The 18,732-nt window shown below is 46.2% G+C and overlaps 1 protein-coding gene across 1 annotated transcript in view; it reads left to right on the top strand.

Annotated features, from left to right (window-relative positions):
- BLNK (B cell linker) overlaps positions 1 to 18,732 on the top strand; it is a 79,842-nt gene that overhangs the window by 28,219 nt on the left and 32,891 nt on the right. Inside the window, exons 3-5 of the mRNA XM_004427890.3 lie at positions 1,680 to 1,729; positions 12,009 to 12,049; positions 16,694 to 16,850. Of these exons, the coding sequence (XP_004427947.1) occupies positions 1,680 to 1,729; positions 12,009 to 12,049; positions 16,694 to 16,850 (248 nt within the window). The remainder of the gene's footprint in view (positions 1 to 1,679; positions 1,730 to 12,008; positions 12,050 to 16,693; positions 16,851 to 18,732) is intronic.

The raw sequence follows: 18,732 nt of genomic DNA, 5'->3' as shown, positions 1-18,732 counted from the left end.
TCTCTGGACCTCACCATAGGTCTAATGATAATATCTTCCCAGCACACCCTGCTGGTTTGCTATGAGAATTGAATGAAATAATAGATATGAGAGTGTTTGGGGAAACAAAAAGCAGAATTTCTATGCAAATAGAAATATTGTTATTTTTGAAACATTACAATTCTGATTTATAAGGCTTGTTTTTTGTAATCAAACATGAATTTCTGTACTGCTTTTTATTTTCTAAGAAATGAAATTTGTTTTATATGTAATGGTTACCTTATACGCTGCTCCTCTAAAAAGGTGTATGTTTTAGTAAATAAAGCCTACTGAATATAGGTTTCATTTATATATAGATTTTTTTATTTGTTTTTTTTTTTGAGGAAGATTGGCCCTACGCTAACATCTGTTGCCAATCTTCCTCTTTTTTTCTTTTTCTCCCTAAAGCCCCAGCACATAGTTGTGTATCACAGTTGTAGAGTTGTTGCTCTTCTATATGGGATGCTGCCTCAGCATGGCTTGTTGAGCGTGAGTAGGTCCATGCCCAGGATCCGAACCAGCGAACCCCGGGCTGCTGAAGCGAAACACACAAACTTAACCGCTACGCCACCGGGCTGGCCCCCATTTATATATATTTTAAATTTAATTAAGCTAATCATTTTTAAATAAAATGGGTAACCTATTATTAAAAATAATATTTTATGAGGCTAGCCCGGTTGCACGTCGGTTGAGTGCACGCGCTGTGCTTCGGCAACCTGGGGTTCGCAGGTTCGGATCCCAGGCACGTACCGGCACACTGCTTGTCAAGCCATGCTGTGGCGGTGTCCCATATAAAGTAGAGGAAGATGAGCATGGATGTTACCAATCTTCCTCAGCAAAAAAAGAGGAGGATTGGCATCGAATGTTAGCTCACGGCTGATCTTCCTCACCAAAATAATAATAACAATAAAAATAATAATAATAATAATTTACTATAAACTTTACCCATTTCAAATAATGGAAGTGGAAGTGTTGTCAGAACTTAGAAAAAGCCTAAAAATTGGGATATGTTTTTAAAATGTAATTTTAATTTTCTTCTTTTAATGAGTGGGGAAGGATTGTGAACATTCAGCACATTTTATATGTATGTGCATAAAGATACAAAAATAGTTTTGAGAGTGCTTGAAATAGTTCAACTTCTAAATAAGCTAAATATCACAATCCCCAATCTGGAGACACTCACTGCTCACTTACTTGGCATTTTTTTTTAATGGTGCAAAAATAATTTCAGTCCAACCTACAACTCAAGTACTTATTACAGCTTTTTTTTTTCCTGTTATTTAAAGTATTTATTAAATTACTTATTAAAATAGAGTTCATCTTCTCTCACCTTCCTATCAACCAATCAACATTTATCTTCATTGACCCTCTGAACTTAGTGCTTACTGGTATATTGATCTCTCAGAGCCCTTTTACAGCCTGACTTTACCTTTGCTAAGTCACAGCCACATTGTGCACTGGGGAGATGGGGAGGGGTGGGAAAACTCTGATGAATAGCTTCACTGTATTTACAATACATTAAGTCTTTCAATGTGATGGGTCCAAAAGAAGCCATTATTCTATTCATTATCTATCTGTTATCTCTATATCTGCTCATATTATGGGCCTTCACAACAGTTGTCCTACCCACTAACCATTTGTCTAATGGTTATTATCTACAGGCTGAAAGTCAAAGCACCTCCAAGTGTTCCTCAAAGGGACTACGCCTCAGGTAAGAGTATTTCTAAAACACTTTGAATCTTGACTAATTTACTGTTCATAGTCACTTGTTGAAAAGGGAACCATGCTCTAATCATTTAAAACAAAAAGTACCAGGGCCGGCCCCGTGGCGTAGTGGTTAAGCGTGTGCGCTCCGCTGCTGGCGGCCAGGGTTCGGATCCCCGGCGCGCACCAACGCACTGCTTGTCAGGCCGTGCTGTGGCGGCCTCCCACGTAAAGTGAAGGAAGATGGGCATGGATGTTAGCTCAGGGCCAGTCTTCCTCAGCAAAAAAAGAGGAGGATTGGCATGGATGTTAGCTCAGGGCTGATCTTCCTCACAAAAATAAATAAATAAATAAAACAAAAAGTACCTATCTTAATCTTAAGAATGACCAAGTCTATTAGGCATTTGACTATAGTGGGGATGTAGTACCCCCTCCATCCATCCATCTACTCATCTGTTTATCAAACATTTATTAAGCATCTTCCATGTGCCAGGCACATGGGTCTTAGGTAGAAACATGGTGCTAAACAACATAGGTATAGTCTCCACACTCACAGAATTTATAGTCTGGAAAGGAAGACAGATGATGTTAAAAGCAATTACAATTCAGAGTGATGGGAAAGCACAAAGTTCTACGGAAGTACATAGCGTCAGTATCTAATCTAATCTGAGGTGGGGGATGTGGAGGAAGTGGAGAAGGGAAGGCTTCCTAGATAAAGAACTGTTAAAATGAATACTTGAGCATCAGTGAAGGGGGTGGGGGGCATGGGAATAAATTATTGATGGCACATGGTTATTCAGTCCTCTCTGAGTTTAGCTCTGCAACCCCATTCCAACTAGGATGAACTTTGTCAGAGGGAGAGGAGTTAGTCTTGAGATTGGTGGTGTTTATGGCAGTGGTGAGCAATGTAAAAATTCCAACACACTTTCCTTTTCTAGAACAGATACCTTGGGAGGATAGGTCCTCAAGTCTCTTTCTATTGGATTAAGTATAAAGATTTCCTGGACCTGGACAGATCTATACAGCCCTTGATGAAAACCACAGAGTTACAGACTTTGATGAAGACTCTTCCTTTACAGGCCACAGCTAAAACCAAATCACAACCTTAGAGGATGATGACTATTTTATTTTTTCTGCCACTGATCAAGATAGCAATAAATCAGATAGTTGAGTTCCTTTTGGGCACTAATGAAATCTTATCACATGGAGAAATGCTGACCAACATACCAAGTCTGGTCATTGACCCACTGGACCACTTTCCAGAACTCACTATGTCACAGAGTATTTATTGACCTCACCTTGCCAATCAGTCAGCAAATCTGAAGAGTTGATCAGGGGATTCCTTTGCAGTTTGGAACTGAAAAAGTAAGAACCTGTCCTGGGCTTTAAAATGTACCAAATCCAAAGGCAAGGGAGCTGCTTAGTTAACAAATGAGAATAAACGCATTCTTCTCTCCAAGTTCTAAAAAAGGAAACAAAGCAGACTAAATCTCTTAAGTAGCCAAATAGGTTTGATGAGAATATTACGGAATCATGGAGTCTCAGGTTTAAAAGGAGCCCCAGAGGTCATATAGTCTGACATCCAATCCAAAGCTTAAACTTACCCCACCACCGTGTACCCCACAACCGAGGCCCACTTTCTGCTTGGACACCTCCTGTGATGACCTCCCAAGCCTGTCTGGTCCAGTCAGGGGCAGACAGCCCTGGCGAGATATAAACGGGATCCATTTCCTTGTAGCTTCCTAAGTCTGCCCAGATGGCCACACAGTACAAGTCTTCAAACATTAACAAAAGTGGAAATAGAGTTGTTCTGTGCAACTTCAAAGCACAGAATTGTTAGGTCATTTGAGTGGTTTCTTCTCTAAAATAAACATCTCCAGGTGCTTCAGCTGTTCCACACATTCTTTGATTCATTCAACAAATATTACACAAGCGTGTCCTGTGTGTTACTCACTGTGCTAGATATGGAGTGGAGACCAAAATATAGTCCCTAACCTTAGGGTACTTAATGACTAGAGGGGAGTCAGATAATAAACAAGAGTGCAAACAGGTAAATATGAATTACCAAGCACGGTCACTGCAAGGAAGGAAAATGGCAGGTGCAGTGATAGGGAATCACTACGCGGTGGGGGAATCAATTAGGTAGTCATGGAAGGTCTCTTAAGGAGGTTACTTTTAATTTGAGTCCTGGGGATGAGCAGGAACATTTGTCACCATGTAGATGAATCAGCATTGGAGATTCTGAACACAAATGTTAGGAGCTCAGAGGCAATTCTTGTAAACCAAAGTAGACTGACATATCTGATTTCAGGATGGACATGTCTCCTGATGGTCCCCCCATATTCAACTGTCTCCTTGCTCATTCCCTCAGCAAGGCCCCTCCTTTTCCTGTTTTCTACTTGGGTGAAGGGCAGGTAGCCGTCATCACTTATTCATCCTTTTGCCTAACCCACACATGATGGGGATCTACCTGATTCCTCCTCTTCCTTCATCCTCTACAAAAAAAAATTAATCTTTAAATCCTATTGAGGCTATCTCAAGTGTCTCTCAAATATTTTTGCCCCTCTCTATTCACATAGCTACAGCTCAGGCCCTCAATCTCTCTTGCTTGTTCTAGTACAGAGGCCTCTAAGTAGTCTCCTTAATTCCTAATCCATATGGTCCTCTCAACCTCCACCTGAGAACTGTTCTGAAATACCTTTGCTTAAATATTTTTATGGCTCTACATCACCAACAAGAAAAACTGCAAAGCCCTGAGCCCACATACAAAGTCCTTCCATGTCGAGCCACTAAATGGCTGTGTAAACTTGGACAATTCTCTCTTCTCTCCTTATCTATATCGTGCAGGGACTGAACTAGAAGATCTGTTAGGTTCCTGCCAATGCTAATACTCTACCCTCCTGCAGAAACACAGATCCTTGGAGCCCAGGGCCCAGCAAAGAAGTGAGCCTCTCCTAACATTCCTTGGCTTTAGGAGGTTGCATCTTCCAAGCTCCCTGATGCTCAAAAGTGTTCCCTTTCTGGACCTCAGACATCTGCTCTCTTCCCTGAAACCCCCCAAATAGTCTTGATATTAGTACACTTGTACTTAATCTCTCTTGGAACACAGAAACATGACACAGCCGGGTCTTCTAAGCCTTTGCTACTCGAAGTGTAATCCCTAGCTTGGCAGCATCAGCATCATCTGGGAGCTTGTTAGAAATGCAGAATCACTGCCCCACCCTAGAACTACTGGATCAGAATTTGCATTTTAACAAGAACTCCAGGGGATTAGAATGTATATTAAATTTGAGAAACCCTGGTATAAACCACCAACTCTGTCCTTGTTGCTTCTCCTAAACTAAAAGACAAATCCATTGAAGTTCCAGGATCTCAGAAATTCACCCTGTTGCTTCACTAGACCAATAGGGCCTTGCCTAGTCTCCCTGCTCTTACACTCAATCTCTGGAAATGGTCCTTTTGGCAAAACCACCAAGTTTGTACCTTCCTTGCCATTCCCCCCATTAACTCATGTCCCAGGAGCATTTCCATCTGCTTTCCCTGAGCCTCGGGGCCCCTCCACAGCTGCAAGCCCAGGGCCTCAGAAACCAGCCCTGACACTTCCTCCTGAACCCAGGGAGTCTTCAAGAACTTCAGAGGTCCCAGTGCTTGGAGACCTTAGCCTACCAGACCTCCTGAGACTGGGAGGCCAGTCAAGTTCTCCCTGGAGGCCTGTGCAATTTTGGTCCACCCAAGCCTGCTGAAACAGCCCCACCTGTTTCTCACGGATGCTGGAATTATATCCTCTTTCTAGTCCCAGAAGCAAATGGCTTCCCCCAAACCTTTAAACTGGTAGAGTGTGTCGATCTTGGTGATGCTGACCTTCAGAGAGCAGAGGATGGAAAGGACCAGTGCCCCCTAGAGGTCAGCAGAAGACTCACCAGTCCTTCCTTCATTTAGAGTGTAGAAAGATAAAGCTTGAATTATACAAAGAACAGAGGCCTGGACCCCCTACAGATGCAGATCAGGCCAGTGTGGAGCCTGCTGCTTTCAGTTCAGACTCCACATTCCTACTTTGTCTCTGAGGAAGGACCACTGGCTGCAGGGACCTCATGGTCCACTGAGCAGAGTGCATTAGCCCCCAGCAGCTGGTGTTGCTGTGGGAAGGGAAGATATCCAAACTGTGTTGTGTATTTACTCTGCTCTGGGCATTATGCTAAGCTCTTTACAGACATTAGCTCATTTAATCTCCCATTAGCACCATTATATAGAAATGACTATCTCAGTTTTGCAGATGAGGAAAACGCAACTCAGGAACATTAAGTAACCTGTCCAAGGTTACTGCAGCCACTAAAGGAAAACCTACCCAAGGCTTCCATTCCACTATTCTTCCCTTTGACCCAAGCTGAGATGGATACATTTTTTTCTGGGGCATTTCTTAATATTCTGAAGGCCCCAGAGCCTCTGATATTAACACCAGAACCTGCTGCCTGAGCTTTCAGAGTGAACGGCCTCCTGTATCTTTGAACAGCCTCCTGTATCTTTGAAGTCTGAGGCCTGGCTTGGGAGGGAGGGTAGGTGAGATCAGTTGTGGTGTCCCCAGAGTCTGCTGGGGTCATTTAAGAAGCTCCACTCGTCACTCCACAAACACCTGAGAGTCAGAACTGAGCAAGGCCTCTTTCCTTGTACCCTTGGGCCCTGATATCCAGGGGCTGTTGTGATGTCCCCAGAAGGTCCACTTTCTCCTCCCACCATTGATGTCACACAAGGAGGAGATCAAAGCAATAATAAAGGGGGTAGGTGGCAAAGGAAGGTACTTGGACAGGGATTCTTGGTTAAATGTCCCCCACAGAAACACAGGGTATGCATAACAACTTTTGTCCACTGAAGAAGTGAAATTTAACACTGCTTTTGCCCCTGCCCTGGTGCCCTTAGTGAAGCCAGCACTCACTTGACTTTCTATCTCTCCATTTACACCCTAACTGGTGGTACCAGCAAAGCCAACACGAGGAGAGCTGTACTCGACATCAGTCCTGCCTCATGGAACTAAGAATAGAGGAATGAAACTTGGACTCAAAGGTATTTTAAAGCCTAGAAAGTCCTGAAAGATCACCGAATCCAAGCTCTTATGTTAGGGATAACTGGAGACCAGAGAGGCAAAGTGACCACCCAAGGTCACATAGCCAGGTGATGGCTAAGCCAGGACTGCGCTCCCATTCCCGCACATCTGCCCCCCTGTTAATAGAGCCCTGTGAAGGGAGGAAAGAACATACAGAAGAAGAGAATTTCTAAGATGTCGAGTATTTAGATTCAAGTCATCTCTCCCAGCCAGCCCGGATCCAGGCCCTGGCCTCAGCTGCCCACACAAGACACGTCCCTTTCCCCTCTCAGGGTATAGCCGGTGGGACTGTCCACTCGCTGCCTCCCCTGCGGCCTCTGTAGTTCTGCTTTCTGTTCCTTCCCTGTCTGTCCCTGCCACTGCAGCTAGCCCACTTTCCTTCTTCCCTTCCCACATCCCGCTGTGGTTTCCCACTGGTTCCCTGCATCCCACCACCAGCTCCATGAGGGGAGAATAGGCAGGGCCCAGTGGCCCAGAGCATGGCCTCCGGAGCGGGATCAGGGCACACAGCTGTGGAGTGCACCCCCGCCATGCCAATGGCTGGGATGCCACCAGCATCTGCCCCAGTGTCTCTGGGCTCCTGATGACCCAGAACCGAGAGGCTGAATTCACACCCTTGCCTTTATCCCTTCACTCAAGCTCTCACCACAGAGCCCTTTACTGTCCTTCCAGCCATCCCCATCCATTCCCAAGACCCCTAATCTGGTTCAGCCTTTGTCTCTTCACACCTGAATTACTCAAACACTACCCTCACCAGCCTCCCCGCCCCCAGCTTGTCACTGGAACCTGCAGTGTCCAATATGGCTGGAGCAACCCCTCGACTGGCAACAAATCTAGCTTTGTTTTCCCACTTGGCATATCCTCCCGTGATTCTCCAGTGCAGCTCGTTCATTCTGTGTACATGCACCTTATGGATGCCCCGTTCCATCCATCTGCTAAGCCCTGTCTCTGGGACGGACATGCAAGCCCCTGGTTTAGGGGGGGCTTCTCTCACCCAAGTCATGCTCGTCTTTCAAGGCCCAGTTCAATCCCACCTTTGACACATAGCCTCATGCAACCTCTCAGCCCTCACTGAGCACACTCTTCTCCAAACTTTTCCAGCACCTGGCCATGATTCCAGGTGCTAGGACATTTATCAGGAAATTTTACCCAGCCCTGGATCATCCTCAGCCTGATACATGGTTGTTCTTCTAGACTGTAGGTCTTTTATTTCCATTACACAGGGTGGCTTGGTGAGAAGACCTTGGACTTTGACCTGGGTTGGAATCTGGCTTTGCCCCGTGGGCATTACATGAACTTAGAAAGTTTTGTAACTTCCCTGAGCCTCAGATTCCTGATCTGGAGATATGAATACCTGTCCTTCAGGTTATTGTGAGAATTAAAGAGAAAATAAATGAATAGTAATAACGATCATTCATTGAGCCTTTACTCTATGTCAGGTATTCTTCTAAGCACTTTCCATGTGTTATTTCATTGTCATTCTCTCAAAACACTATGATATAGGTACTACTAATAATGTCCACTTTAGTGAAGAGAAAACTGAGGCCCAGAGGTCAAACAGTTTGCCTAAGGTCACACTGCTAGCAAATGGCAGAATCAAGATTTTGAGCAAGGCAGCCTGACCCCAGAGCCTAAAATGAAAATCCTGCATGTCTTGACCTGGAGCAGACACTGAGAAGGGGGCCGTCGTGGCCATTCTCAAGTGTCCCATAGTGCCAGGTGCTGTGCCTGCAGGCTTGGGAGGGCCACGTGAATCGCTAAGCCTGGGCCAGGCAAGGAGAGGAGTCTGTCTATTGTGTGGCATGGGATTACAACACAGTAAATAGAACATAAGCCCCAAACTAGGTACAGGACACAATAGCAAAGGCTTACCTGACAAGGAGGCCCAACCAGCATCTCAGCTTCCTGGTAGTGGCGTGCAATCCCACACCCCAAACTAATCCACCTGGCCCAATTAAACTTGAACTGACCCTCCTGAAGATTTATTCACTACACTAAGACTTTCTTGGATCCTTTTCTTTGTAGTAGCTGTATTGTGTGTTTGCCATTAGAGTGATATAGTTTGGGCATCGTTTTGAGGGTTTATTAAGACATTGTCAATACCCAAGACAACAATAAGTAATATTAATACAGCATTTACTGTGTTGCCAAGCACTTCACATGTATTATATTACCTGATTCTCATAAAAACATGAGGCAGGCACTATTAGCCTTGTTTTACAGGTGAAGAAATTAAGCTTTAAACAATTAAAGTACCAGTCCATTGCCAAGCAGGTAGTCGAGAGCAGAGCCAGGATTTGAACCAAAGGAGCCTGGTTCTAAAATCACTATCTGCATTCTTTGGGAGGCTCCCTGAGATGCTGGAAAACCACCCACTACTTTGGATCTAGTACTTTGGGCTGTCAACTTTTCAGTCTGGGCAATGGCCTGCAAGGTTGTGACTTCATAAGTATGATGCTATGAGGTGCCTGTGGGAAGATGGGTACAGCTGTGGGGGGGCACCATCAGATACCCTCTCCCACATGATGCTTTTCTCTCTTTTGTACCTCGATGTGCCATGATGCCTGGATTGGGCATTCTCATATCTCCTAGGTTTTATCTGAACGCTCAGTAGAGGGCCAGGCAGTTCCATGAGATTTTAGCTGCAGAAGCCAACACAGACAGCCTGGCCTCCAATCCAGCTTACTAGCCATGTGGCCTCAAACAGGTTTTGCAACCTCTCTTAGCCCCAGTTTCCTCAACTACAAAACAGAGATATTAACAGCACCTACCAAATAGTCCTGTTTTGAGGATAAATGAAGAAATACATTTGCAGCACTTAGCCTAGCACTTGGCACAGCGGAAGTGTTCGATAAGTGGAATCTATTATTATTATCCTAATTTTCATTCATTCAACTCATTTACTGGTTCATACCTTTATTAGTGCATGGATTAAAAATGCAAAATGCCATCTAGATACAAAGATAAATGAAATAGGCCTTGCTTTTCAGTACAGAGAGACGCAAACAACTTAATCGTTGCACGGGGCAGAATGAAGTCCATGCGTCATCGAGGTGCCAGAATCATCTAAGAGGGCCCAGAGAAAGGAGAGATGGGTTATGACCAGAGGGACTGGGATAGACTTTATGGAGGAGGAATGACAGGGATTTCTGTGGAAGAAGGCAGATGGGCTGGGAGAGCAGCATGAGCAGAGCAGAGAACTATCAGAAGCTCAGGAAGGGAGGAACAAGCTACCCGGCATCACTGGAAGGGAATCTGGAAGACTGGCGCAGGAGAAGTTGATGGAGGCACAGGAGGTGGAGGCACGTGAATATGTTGACACAGAACCTTGACTTTACCCCACGGGGAGCCATTGGTGATTCCCGAGGAAAAGAACAGCATGATCCAACCTTTATTTTAAGAAAATAACTAGAAACAGTAGGAAGGATGAGTTGTAGAGGAAAGATAACAGAGACACGAAAACTAGTTAGATGACTACTGCAACTACTTTCACCAGTGACTGATCCTAAAGTGGACCCTGACTCACTGAGGAAAGGTGTTTTATAAAGGCATTTTATAGAGGTTTATATTTTAAACGGTTGAAACAAAAACATTTTGGTGCCTTAAGTGTTGATCTTCAGTTATCCCCAAATTTAAGGTATTAAAAACGTATTCCCCTACTGTGCCAGGTATTGGCAATTGGGAAGAGAACTTATTCACCTATTCTTCTAGAGCTTCTTAGCAAACCCTAATGATTGCAATACACTATAATTTGGTGTAAGTCAACCCAAAGAATAATTTAATAATACTTATTTTCTGTTAATGTCAAAGTTGACCTGTATCTGACTGTGGAATGAAGCTCCTTCTTAGCGCCTATTATGTTTTTCCTAAGAGAGGGCGCTATTGCTATTGCTTAAAATCTGGCCACCTTGATCCAAAGACCTCCTTCCTGCCCGACTTCACCTCTGCAATTCTTTTCCTTGTGCCTTGTGGAACAGCCCCCTCCCTGTCCTGGAGCTGGAGTCAGTGGTCTGCCACAGCAGGGGGTAGAAGTGGCAAGAAAAAGTTCTCCTGAGGTTCTGGAGTTCAGGGACCATCCACCACTGGTGGCTGCTCAGTGGGGTGGGAGAGGAGCTGGGACCCTCTATGGCGCAGTTGTTGGAGCCACTCTGCGATCTGGACGTGTGTCTGGTTGATCTCGTACATAGTGGAGTGAATCATGTTTAACCTCTAAGGTCAGTTTATGTGATGGGATGGATGCTAAGCTTCTCAGACTCTAAATGTGTTTTGGAGGAAAAGGGGTCAAATATTCTCCTTTGCTGTCATAATTCAGACCTATTTTATTCTTCAAGATCGTAAGCTACTTAAGACCTGTCATATCCATTTTTCTATCCCCTTTGGAGCCTGGGACAGGGCCTGCACCCTGGAGCTCAAAGAGAGCGAGGCAGCATGGAGCTGGGGTCCAGAGCATGTGCTTGGAAGTCAACCCGCAGGGTTCAACACCTGGCTCTACCATTTACTATCTGACCTTGGGCAAATGCCTTATTTTCTCTAGGCCTCAGTTTCCTCATAAGGTTTTTGAGAGAGCTAAACGAATGCAAAGCTCTGATAATATTGCACTGTAATGTATAAAGCACTGGCATGTAATAAAGCACTGGATAAAAAGTTTTTTCATAAAAAAGTCAAAGTTAGAGCCAGAGAGAATCACAGAAGTTATCCTCTCATTGTACAGATCTGGAAACTGAGGCCCAGAGCTGTTAGGTGTTCTTGCCTACTCTCCAACTAGTTAGGAACAGAGCCTGGATGAGAATTTAGGTCTATCTGACTCCCTGTCCAGTGCCCTTCCTACTACACCATCCACATATTGATTCAAAGAAATCCTCGGAAGGAACACAGTATGGATTGCAGCTCCCTACTGGGTTACTCTAAGGTCCCAAAAATATCCTGTGACAAAGACAGACATGGGTCAGATGCACCATTTCTCTGCCCCAGTGGGATTTCTCTCAATGCTTTGAGAATTGGCTTTTCTAAAAAAAGAAGATTCGAAAGTGAATGAAGATGAGATGACTGTAATAACTGTTCAAAGCCAAGTAAATGGGAGGAGGAAGCCCAAGGGCAGGGAAGGCAGGTGCGGGGTGCTTGTGGACAGGATGGAGCTGGGCAGCTGAGATTTATGCTTGTGCATTCTGCTTCCCACATGCCATTTCAGGGAGCCCCGCTGATGAAGAGGAGCAGTGGTCAGATGACTTTGTAAGTATTTGCTCCTGGGACAAGGAGGTTACTGTTTCCACCAGGGCCCACGGGAGGCCTTTTTAAGGGCTTGTTCCTGAATTACACACTGGCGGTCAGCTGCGCATCACAGAGGGGAGATGACCGGGCTGGAAGGGACACCTACAGACAAGACAGCAATAACCTCATAATGGCTGACTTGAGCTAATACCACTATGTGCCAGGCTATGAGCTTTATATGCATGACCTCATCTAATCCTCACCACAGCCCTATGAGTAGGCATTCTTATCCCCATTTTCTGCTGGTATTCAGAGTACTCACCAGCACAGCCAAAACAGATGTTAAAATGTTTAAATATTTTCATATCAGTTGGCAAATGCCTCTGCCCTGAGTTCCCCAGTACTCCCCATCACTACCTGGCCCCTGCCCAGGAGCTCTAAACAAATCAACAACTAAAGAGTGAAGGCCTGGCACATCAGTGGCCTCTGGGCCACTCTTTAGGGCCATGGTCAGAACCTGGGCTATATTGGTTGTTAAACATTTTGAATATCATCCCTGCCCATTTTACAGATGAAGAAACCAAGGCACAGAGAGTTTAAGTAATTTGCAGTTGCAAAATTCAAACCCAGGCCCTCAGATCTCAGAACCAGGCTATTAAGCTCCAAGGTGTTTGCTGTGACCAAGATGACATTAGCAGACTCTTGGGGCCACAGAGTGAGAGAGACAGATCTGGCCAGGATGACACTGGGAGTGTTGTGTCAGAATTAGCTGCCAACCTCTTCAAGGTGGCTGTGCAACCCGCAGGGCCCCAGTGGCCACTTCTGTCTCTTGGGCTGAGTGTTGTAGGGACAAGACATCCTAAAATCTTTTCTTCACTTATTCCTCATTTATATCAAATTCATCCAGAATGTTAGCCTGCTCCAATTTGTGAGTTTTATATCTGGAAGGGATCCAAGAGGGCCTCCACACAACCACACACCCCACTTTACAGACAAGGAAACTGAGGCCAAGAGCATGAAAATGACTTGCCCACTATCACTCAGTTACTCAGTGGCCCAGTGGAATAAGCACCCAGGACTCCTGTCCAGTGCCCAGAATTGAGCCTGAGCCCAGCTCTGTGCTATGTAACCACCTGGAGTTTATTCAGAGTATTAGCAGACAGGAGTTCCTCCCTTTTCAACTGCAGAGAAAAGATTTTTTAAAAGAGGGGAAGAGATGGCCTCTTTTTGAGTCACTTGTGCATGAACTCCTCCCTGGCCAGGCAGCCGTTGATCCCTCAGAAGCACTGCAGCTGCGCCCTCTGCTGGCTGCACGCGCCGGGCCACATCTGCAGCAAAGTTAAGAAGCTGGTCCACATCCATGGAGAAGACAGGAAAATTGAACTTGCTCCCTGGTTGGATAAAAAGAGCACATGGCAAGGACTTAGAAAACACAAAATGAAATCAGCCTGGAGAGGAGAGAGTGACTTGTGTCCCAAAGTCAAACAGCCAAAATTAAGATGCCAGCCATAATAAGGACTGAGTGAACATTCACTCAGTTGTTTTTACCTTATTGGAGTCCCTTTGCACATAGAATGAAATCTGGGCTTGTTGCTAAAGCCTCCAGCCTGATGAAATCCAGCCCTGCGGACCTGTCCGGCCTTCCAGGCACCCCCTCAGCAGGGTCTTGCTCATCACACCCCGGTGCACAGGCCTGCCCTCAGTTCCTACAACATGTCGAGGTCCTGCCTGCCTCAGGGATTTCAGACCCATGGTCCCTGGGCAGGGGAAGGAAGAAGGGAAGAGAGGAGAAACCAAAGAGCATCCCCATTCTTCCTCACTTGGTTGGCTCCTTCTTGTCCTTCAGGCGTGGCTTAAACATCTCCTTCCCAGGGAGGCCTTTCCGGCACCCCCATCCAAGGTAGATCCTCTCCTTCCACAGCTCTCTGTCTCAGGACTCTTGATTGTTCCCCTACGGGCATATATCACCAGTGATGGCTATTTTATCTGTTTGACCATCTACTTCTTATTTATTATTCACTATTTGTTTGTCATTGGTCTCCCCTGTTGGAATGTAAGTTCCGTGAGGGCAGGGACTGTGTTCAGAGTCAAGCTCGGGGCCTGGCTCATAGTAGGTGCTCAATAAACATTAATTGATTGAATGAATGAACGAATGAATGGACAGTTTGAGAAGGTTTTATCTGGCTACACATTTCCTTCTTCAAAGTTTCCATCAGATTGTCCAATGTATTGCACTTGCTCAAATATTGCATGAATGAATGAAAGAATTTTATTTGCCAGAATTTAGCATAATTTGGGGGGGGTTAACTGTCTCAGAAGTTTGAACAGCTTCCTTTTGTATTATCTTGATAAAAAGGCATTCAGCACATTCCACTGTGCTTGAAGAAGGAGGGGCTCATGGTACAGCTCCCACAGAAAAGATTTTCCAAATGAAGGGCCAGCCCAGCACTTCTCCTGATTACCCATTCCCTCCTCCTCAGTTTCTTCCGAGCCCAGGGCAGAGCTCAATTCATTCATTCATTCCACGGGTGTTTGGTGGGCACCTACCCTGCCACGAGTCCTATGCGGGGTCCTGGAAATACAGTCTCAGTCCTGGTCTCATGGGAGTTACAGTCTGGTAGGCAGCCCAGTGTCAGAGGAATGGTTGCCAGGAACAGCTGACTTGGAATCTCTCCTCCTCTATCCTCTCTGCCACCTCTGTCAATCTGGTCCTCTCAGTCAGGCTGCTCTGCCCGAGGGGCTGCAAGGACCCCAGTGTCCTCCCCAGGATGCACATTGCTCCTCAGAGTCCAGGTAATTAAGTCTCGGAAGCCTCATCCCTGCTCCATGGAAACTGAAACAAAGTGGGACGCCCAGCTGTCTCCCAGGCAGGCACATGTGTCTGGGTGCCCAGTGACTATTTCACTTTCCAGATGTTTATGAAAGCAACTGCTTCTTGGCACTTGCACTGACCTCTCCCGGGATGCCATAACTACAGAGATTGGGTCCTTGGCCTGGATGGGGAGCGTCCCAACCACCTCATGCTGGACTAGACTAGCCTTGGGAAGCCAGCTCTTGCCCTGTTAAGCTCCCCGTCCCCCCATCCCCAGGCCACCCTTTCACTCCCACTCCATCTCCCAGGCCTCCTGCCTAAGAATAATCATTGGCTTCTCCAGAACACAGATTGCAGACTCAAATTACTCAACTCCTCTGTGCCTCAGTTTCCTCGACTGTAAAATAGGATTATAAAAAAAAAACTCTCTCATATGATTGTGGTGAGGGGTAAATGAGGTATGCAGTGCATAGAAGTATCAATTATTATAATAATTATTATTATCATTACTCCATTCAGCCTAATTTCATATTCATGTTCAGGAAGGATGATTGAGCCTCCCCTCATCTGCTATTACTGAGATAGGGGTTTGGGAAAATCCCTCCCCAGGAATTTCTTACCTGACCCCTTCCTGTCCTTTCCTGGCACTCCCGCTCTAGGGCAAGGACAAGCACCTTCCTTAGGCTCTGTCCTCCTTTTATTCCCTCTCCCAACACTCCTCCAGCCACCTCAGGAAAAGCTCTCTTTTCAGCCTCCTGTCTCATTCCTTATCCACTCTCCACTCTAGTCCTCTCTTCTCCCCATCTCCCTGCGGACTGAGGAGGAAAGCACTGTCCTCACTCAAGTATTCATTCATTCATTCCAAACATACTGAGCCCCCATCATGTGCCAGCCCATGACAGGCCCTGAGGACACAACAGTGAAGGAAACACTATACCTGCATCATGCTTTACCTGTATCAACCTTATACAATTGCAAGCAAAAGGAGACAGGCCAAAAAGCAGGTGCATCATCCATTCATTGGAAACTCACGTATGGATCCTGCATTGGGTCAGGCTGTATGTGGGGGCAGTGGACACAGAGTCAGAGGCCCTCTCAAGTCCTGAGTCAAATACTTCCTCCACATGCATATATGTGTGTATGCTCTATACATAAACTATCTCGAACAAAATGCCCAAGAAGCTAGTAACTTTGCCTCTGGGGAGAGGAACTGAAAGGGCGGCTGGGAGGGAGACTTGACTTTAGATCCTTCTAAACTGTTTGAACTTTAGACCACGTCAGTGTATTTCTCAATATTGACTGAAGTAAAATTTATATTAAAAAAAATAAAAAGAAAGAGAATGGACTCTGTGTCAGTTTGAAGCCTGGCCCCTGCGGCTTACCAGCTCTGTTTTAAAAATCTTTTTAGAAACCTCATCTTCTCAAAGGTATCCCATTCCTGTGCATCCCCTTACCCTTTCCTTATTAAACTTACTTTTTCCTTACTTTTTCATCAGCATTCATGATGAATAAAACCTATTCATTATTCTATTTTATTGGGTCCTTTTTCTGTCTTTTAAAAATATATTTTATCTCCTACTGTTCTTTGACAACATACAGGGTTTCAGCCACCCTTCAGGTTAAATGGTCCACATATTCCCCCAGGATAGTAGTCGAGGTGATAAACTCTGGAGGCAGAAAGGCCTGGCTTCCACCCCAGCTTTGCCTCCTCATGGCTACCTAACCTTGGCTTGCCAGCCTCCCCAAGCCTTGCTTCCTTGCCCTTACATTGGGGGAGCAGCTGTGGCCCCCTAAGGCAGGAGCTGTCCTGACCACTAAGTGCAGGGCACTGAGCGTGGTGTCTGCACTTGCAGGACAGCGATTATGAAAACCCAGACGAGCACTCGGACTCAGAGATGTACGTGCTGCCCGCCGAGGAGACCGGGGATGATAGCTACGAGCCGCCTCCCGCCGAGCAGGAGACGAGGACAGTTCACCCAGCCCTGCCCTTCACCAGGGGCGAGTACATAGGTGAGGCCGCCCCCCAGACCCTGGGCGCTCAGCCCCTTCTGCACAGCAAGGGGGGTGGGGGGCAAGCCAGAGTTGCAGGACAGTGGGTACCTCCCAATCTCAATACCTCTAAGCGGGTCATCTGGTCACAATGGAGCCCCAGCTGGAAAGTTTTCCCATTTGAGGGGGAAAGGTATCCTTCCCAAGTCGGGAATATGGAAAACAGGCAAAAAATAAAATGAGCACACCCTGATGGTTGCCCAACCCCATCCCCACCCCAAACCTGACAGTCCCATGAGAAATCAACCCTGAGATTAGTTGCTGCTTCTCTTTGTGCTTCCTGCACACAAGGTTTTGGAATTTCTCTTAAGACATCTGTATAGAGCAAGGATAACCTTCAAGGATCCCAGTGTCTGCTAATGCCACTCCTTCCTCCACACCTGCCCCCATGCTGGCAGTCCAGACACACTGAATCTAGACTGTGGACTTTTAACTAGGGGTGGGGATGAGCGTGAGGACCTCTAAGCTCGGAATTAGCCTCACAGGTCAAATGAACACAGCTCAGGTCTGGCCTCCAGGCCTGAATGTGGCTTTTAATGTCCCCCAAGAAGAAGTCCGTGTTCCAGTCTTATCAGGTGACTAAGTTCAGCAAAGGTGAGGAGCAGAGTGTATCCACGATGATCATGGTGATGCCAGCCTTTGCACAGAGCATCTCTACATGTGAAGGGCTCCTTGTCCATTATCACTGCCATTAACTGCCTCTTCACAGGTATCAGGCACTGCCCCTCACTTCATGCCGCAATTAATCTACTGAGCACCTACTATGTGCCAGAGCTCAGCTAAGCACCAAGCACCCAGCAGCAAGCAAGGCAGACACACACCCAGACTTTTTATAGTTTACAAGTTAGTGCTTTACAGTCATGGCCTACTTCCCCCTCTCAATAATGTTATGAAAGAGGTATTCATCCCTACTTTACAAAGGAAGACAGTGAGGCTCAGAGGAGTGAACTAATGGGCCAAGATTTTACAAGTGGCAGAGCTGGGATGCGAGCCGGGCCTTTCAGCCCCCAAAACCCACGCTCTTTTCACCGCTCTGCTCCACACACCGCCCACCATGTTTGGTAAGTGACCTTGTTCAATCGTCACAACAGCCCTGGGAAGGACCGGGCTATGTTACGCCCATTTTATAGACCAGGAAAACGCAATTCGGGGTGGTTAAGTGGCTCCTTCGAGGGCACACTCTTCAAAGCTTGTCTTCTGTGTTTGGCTACTTCTGATGGGCTTAAATTTGACTTTAAGAAATCTAAGTAAACTCCAAGACCTGCAAATAAAACTACAAAAACTGACAGAGTTATAGGCACAGCAAACAGGATGCTCTACTGCCTGAGCACAGCGACGCCACCCAGAAAGAGGCTCCCGAGGACACATCAAATGTGAAGTTAACCACACACCTTCAACAGGGCAGAGGTGTGGGCTGAAGGCAGGAGCAGGCACCCGAGGGGAGCAGAGTCGGCATGACTGGCAGGAGCGGATGCACAGAGCTCCAGCTCAGCTCAGGCTGGGCTGCAGCAGGAGGAAGCTGCAGGAAGCCAATAACGCAGTACAGAGGCCAGTGGGGGGCGCCTGTGCTGTTCCCGGGATGAGAAAGAAGCACGCCAGGTTACTCCCATGCTATGATTTTCCTCAAATGTATCAGTCCAAATCCATGCTCATAGAACTGACTGGGTCGACTCTACATTGCCTGGGCCCTCACCACATCACATAAGTAATACTAGTTCTATTTATTAGGCATCAACTCTGCCAGACACACTGCTCCTCCCATTTTCAATGCTTTCTTCCTAGTCCCTACAATAACTCTCTGAGGTGGAGATTGTGATCCTCAGTTTAAAAATGAGGAATGTGA

The sequence above is a fragment of the Ceratotherium simum genome, chromosome 6 (genome assembly GCF_057802395.1).
Source record: "Ceratotherium simum simum isolate JZ-2026a chromosome 6, ASM5780239v1, whole genome shotgun sequence".
Lineage (NCBI taxonomy): Eukaryota > Metazoa > Chordata > Mammalia > Perissodactyla > Rhinocerotidae > Ceratotherium > Ceratotherium simum.
The sequence above is the reverse complement of the archived record's forward strand: the minus strand, read 5'-3'. Positions and strand labels throughout refer to the sequence as shown.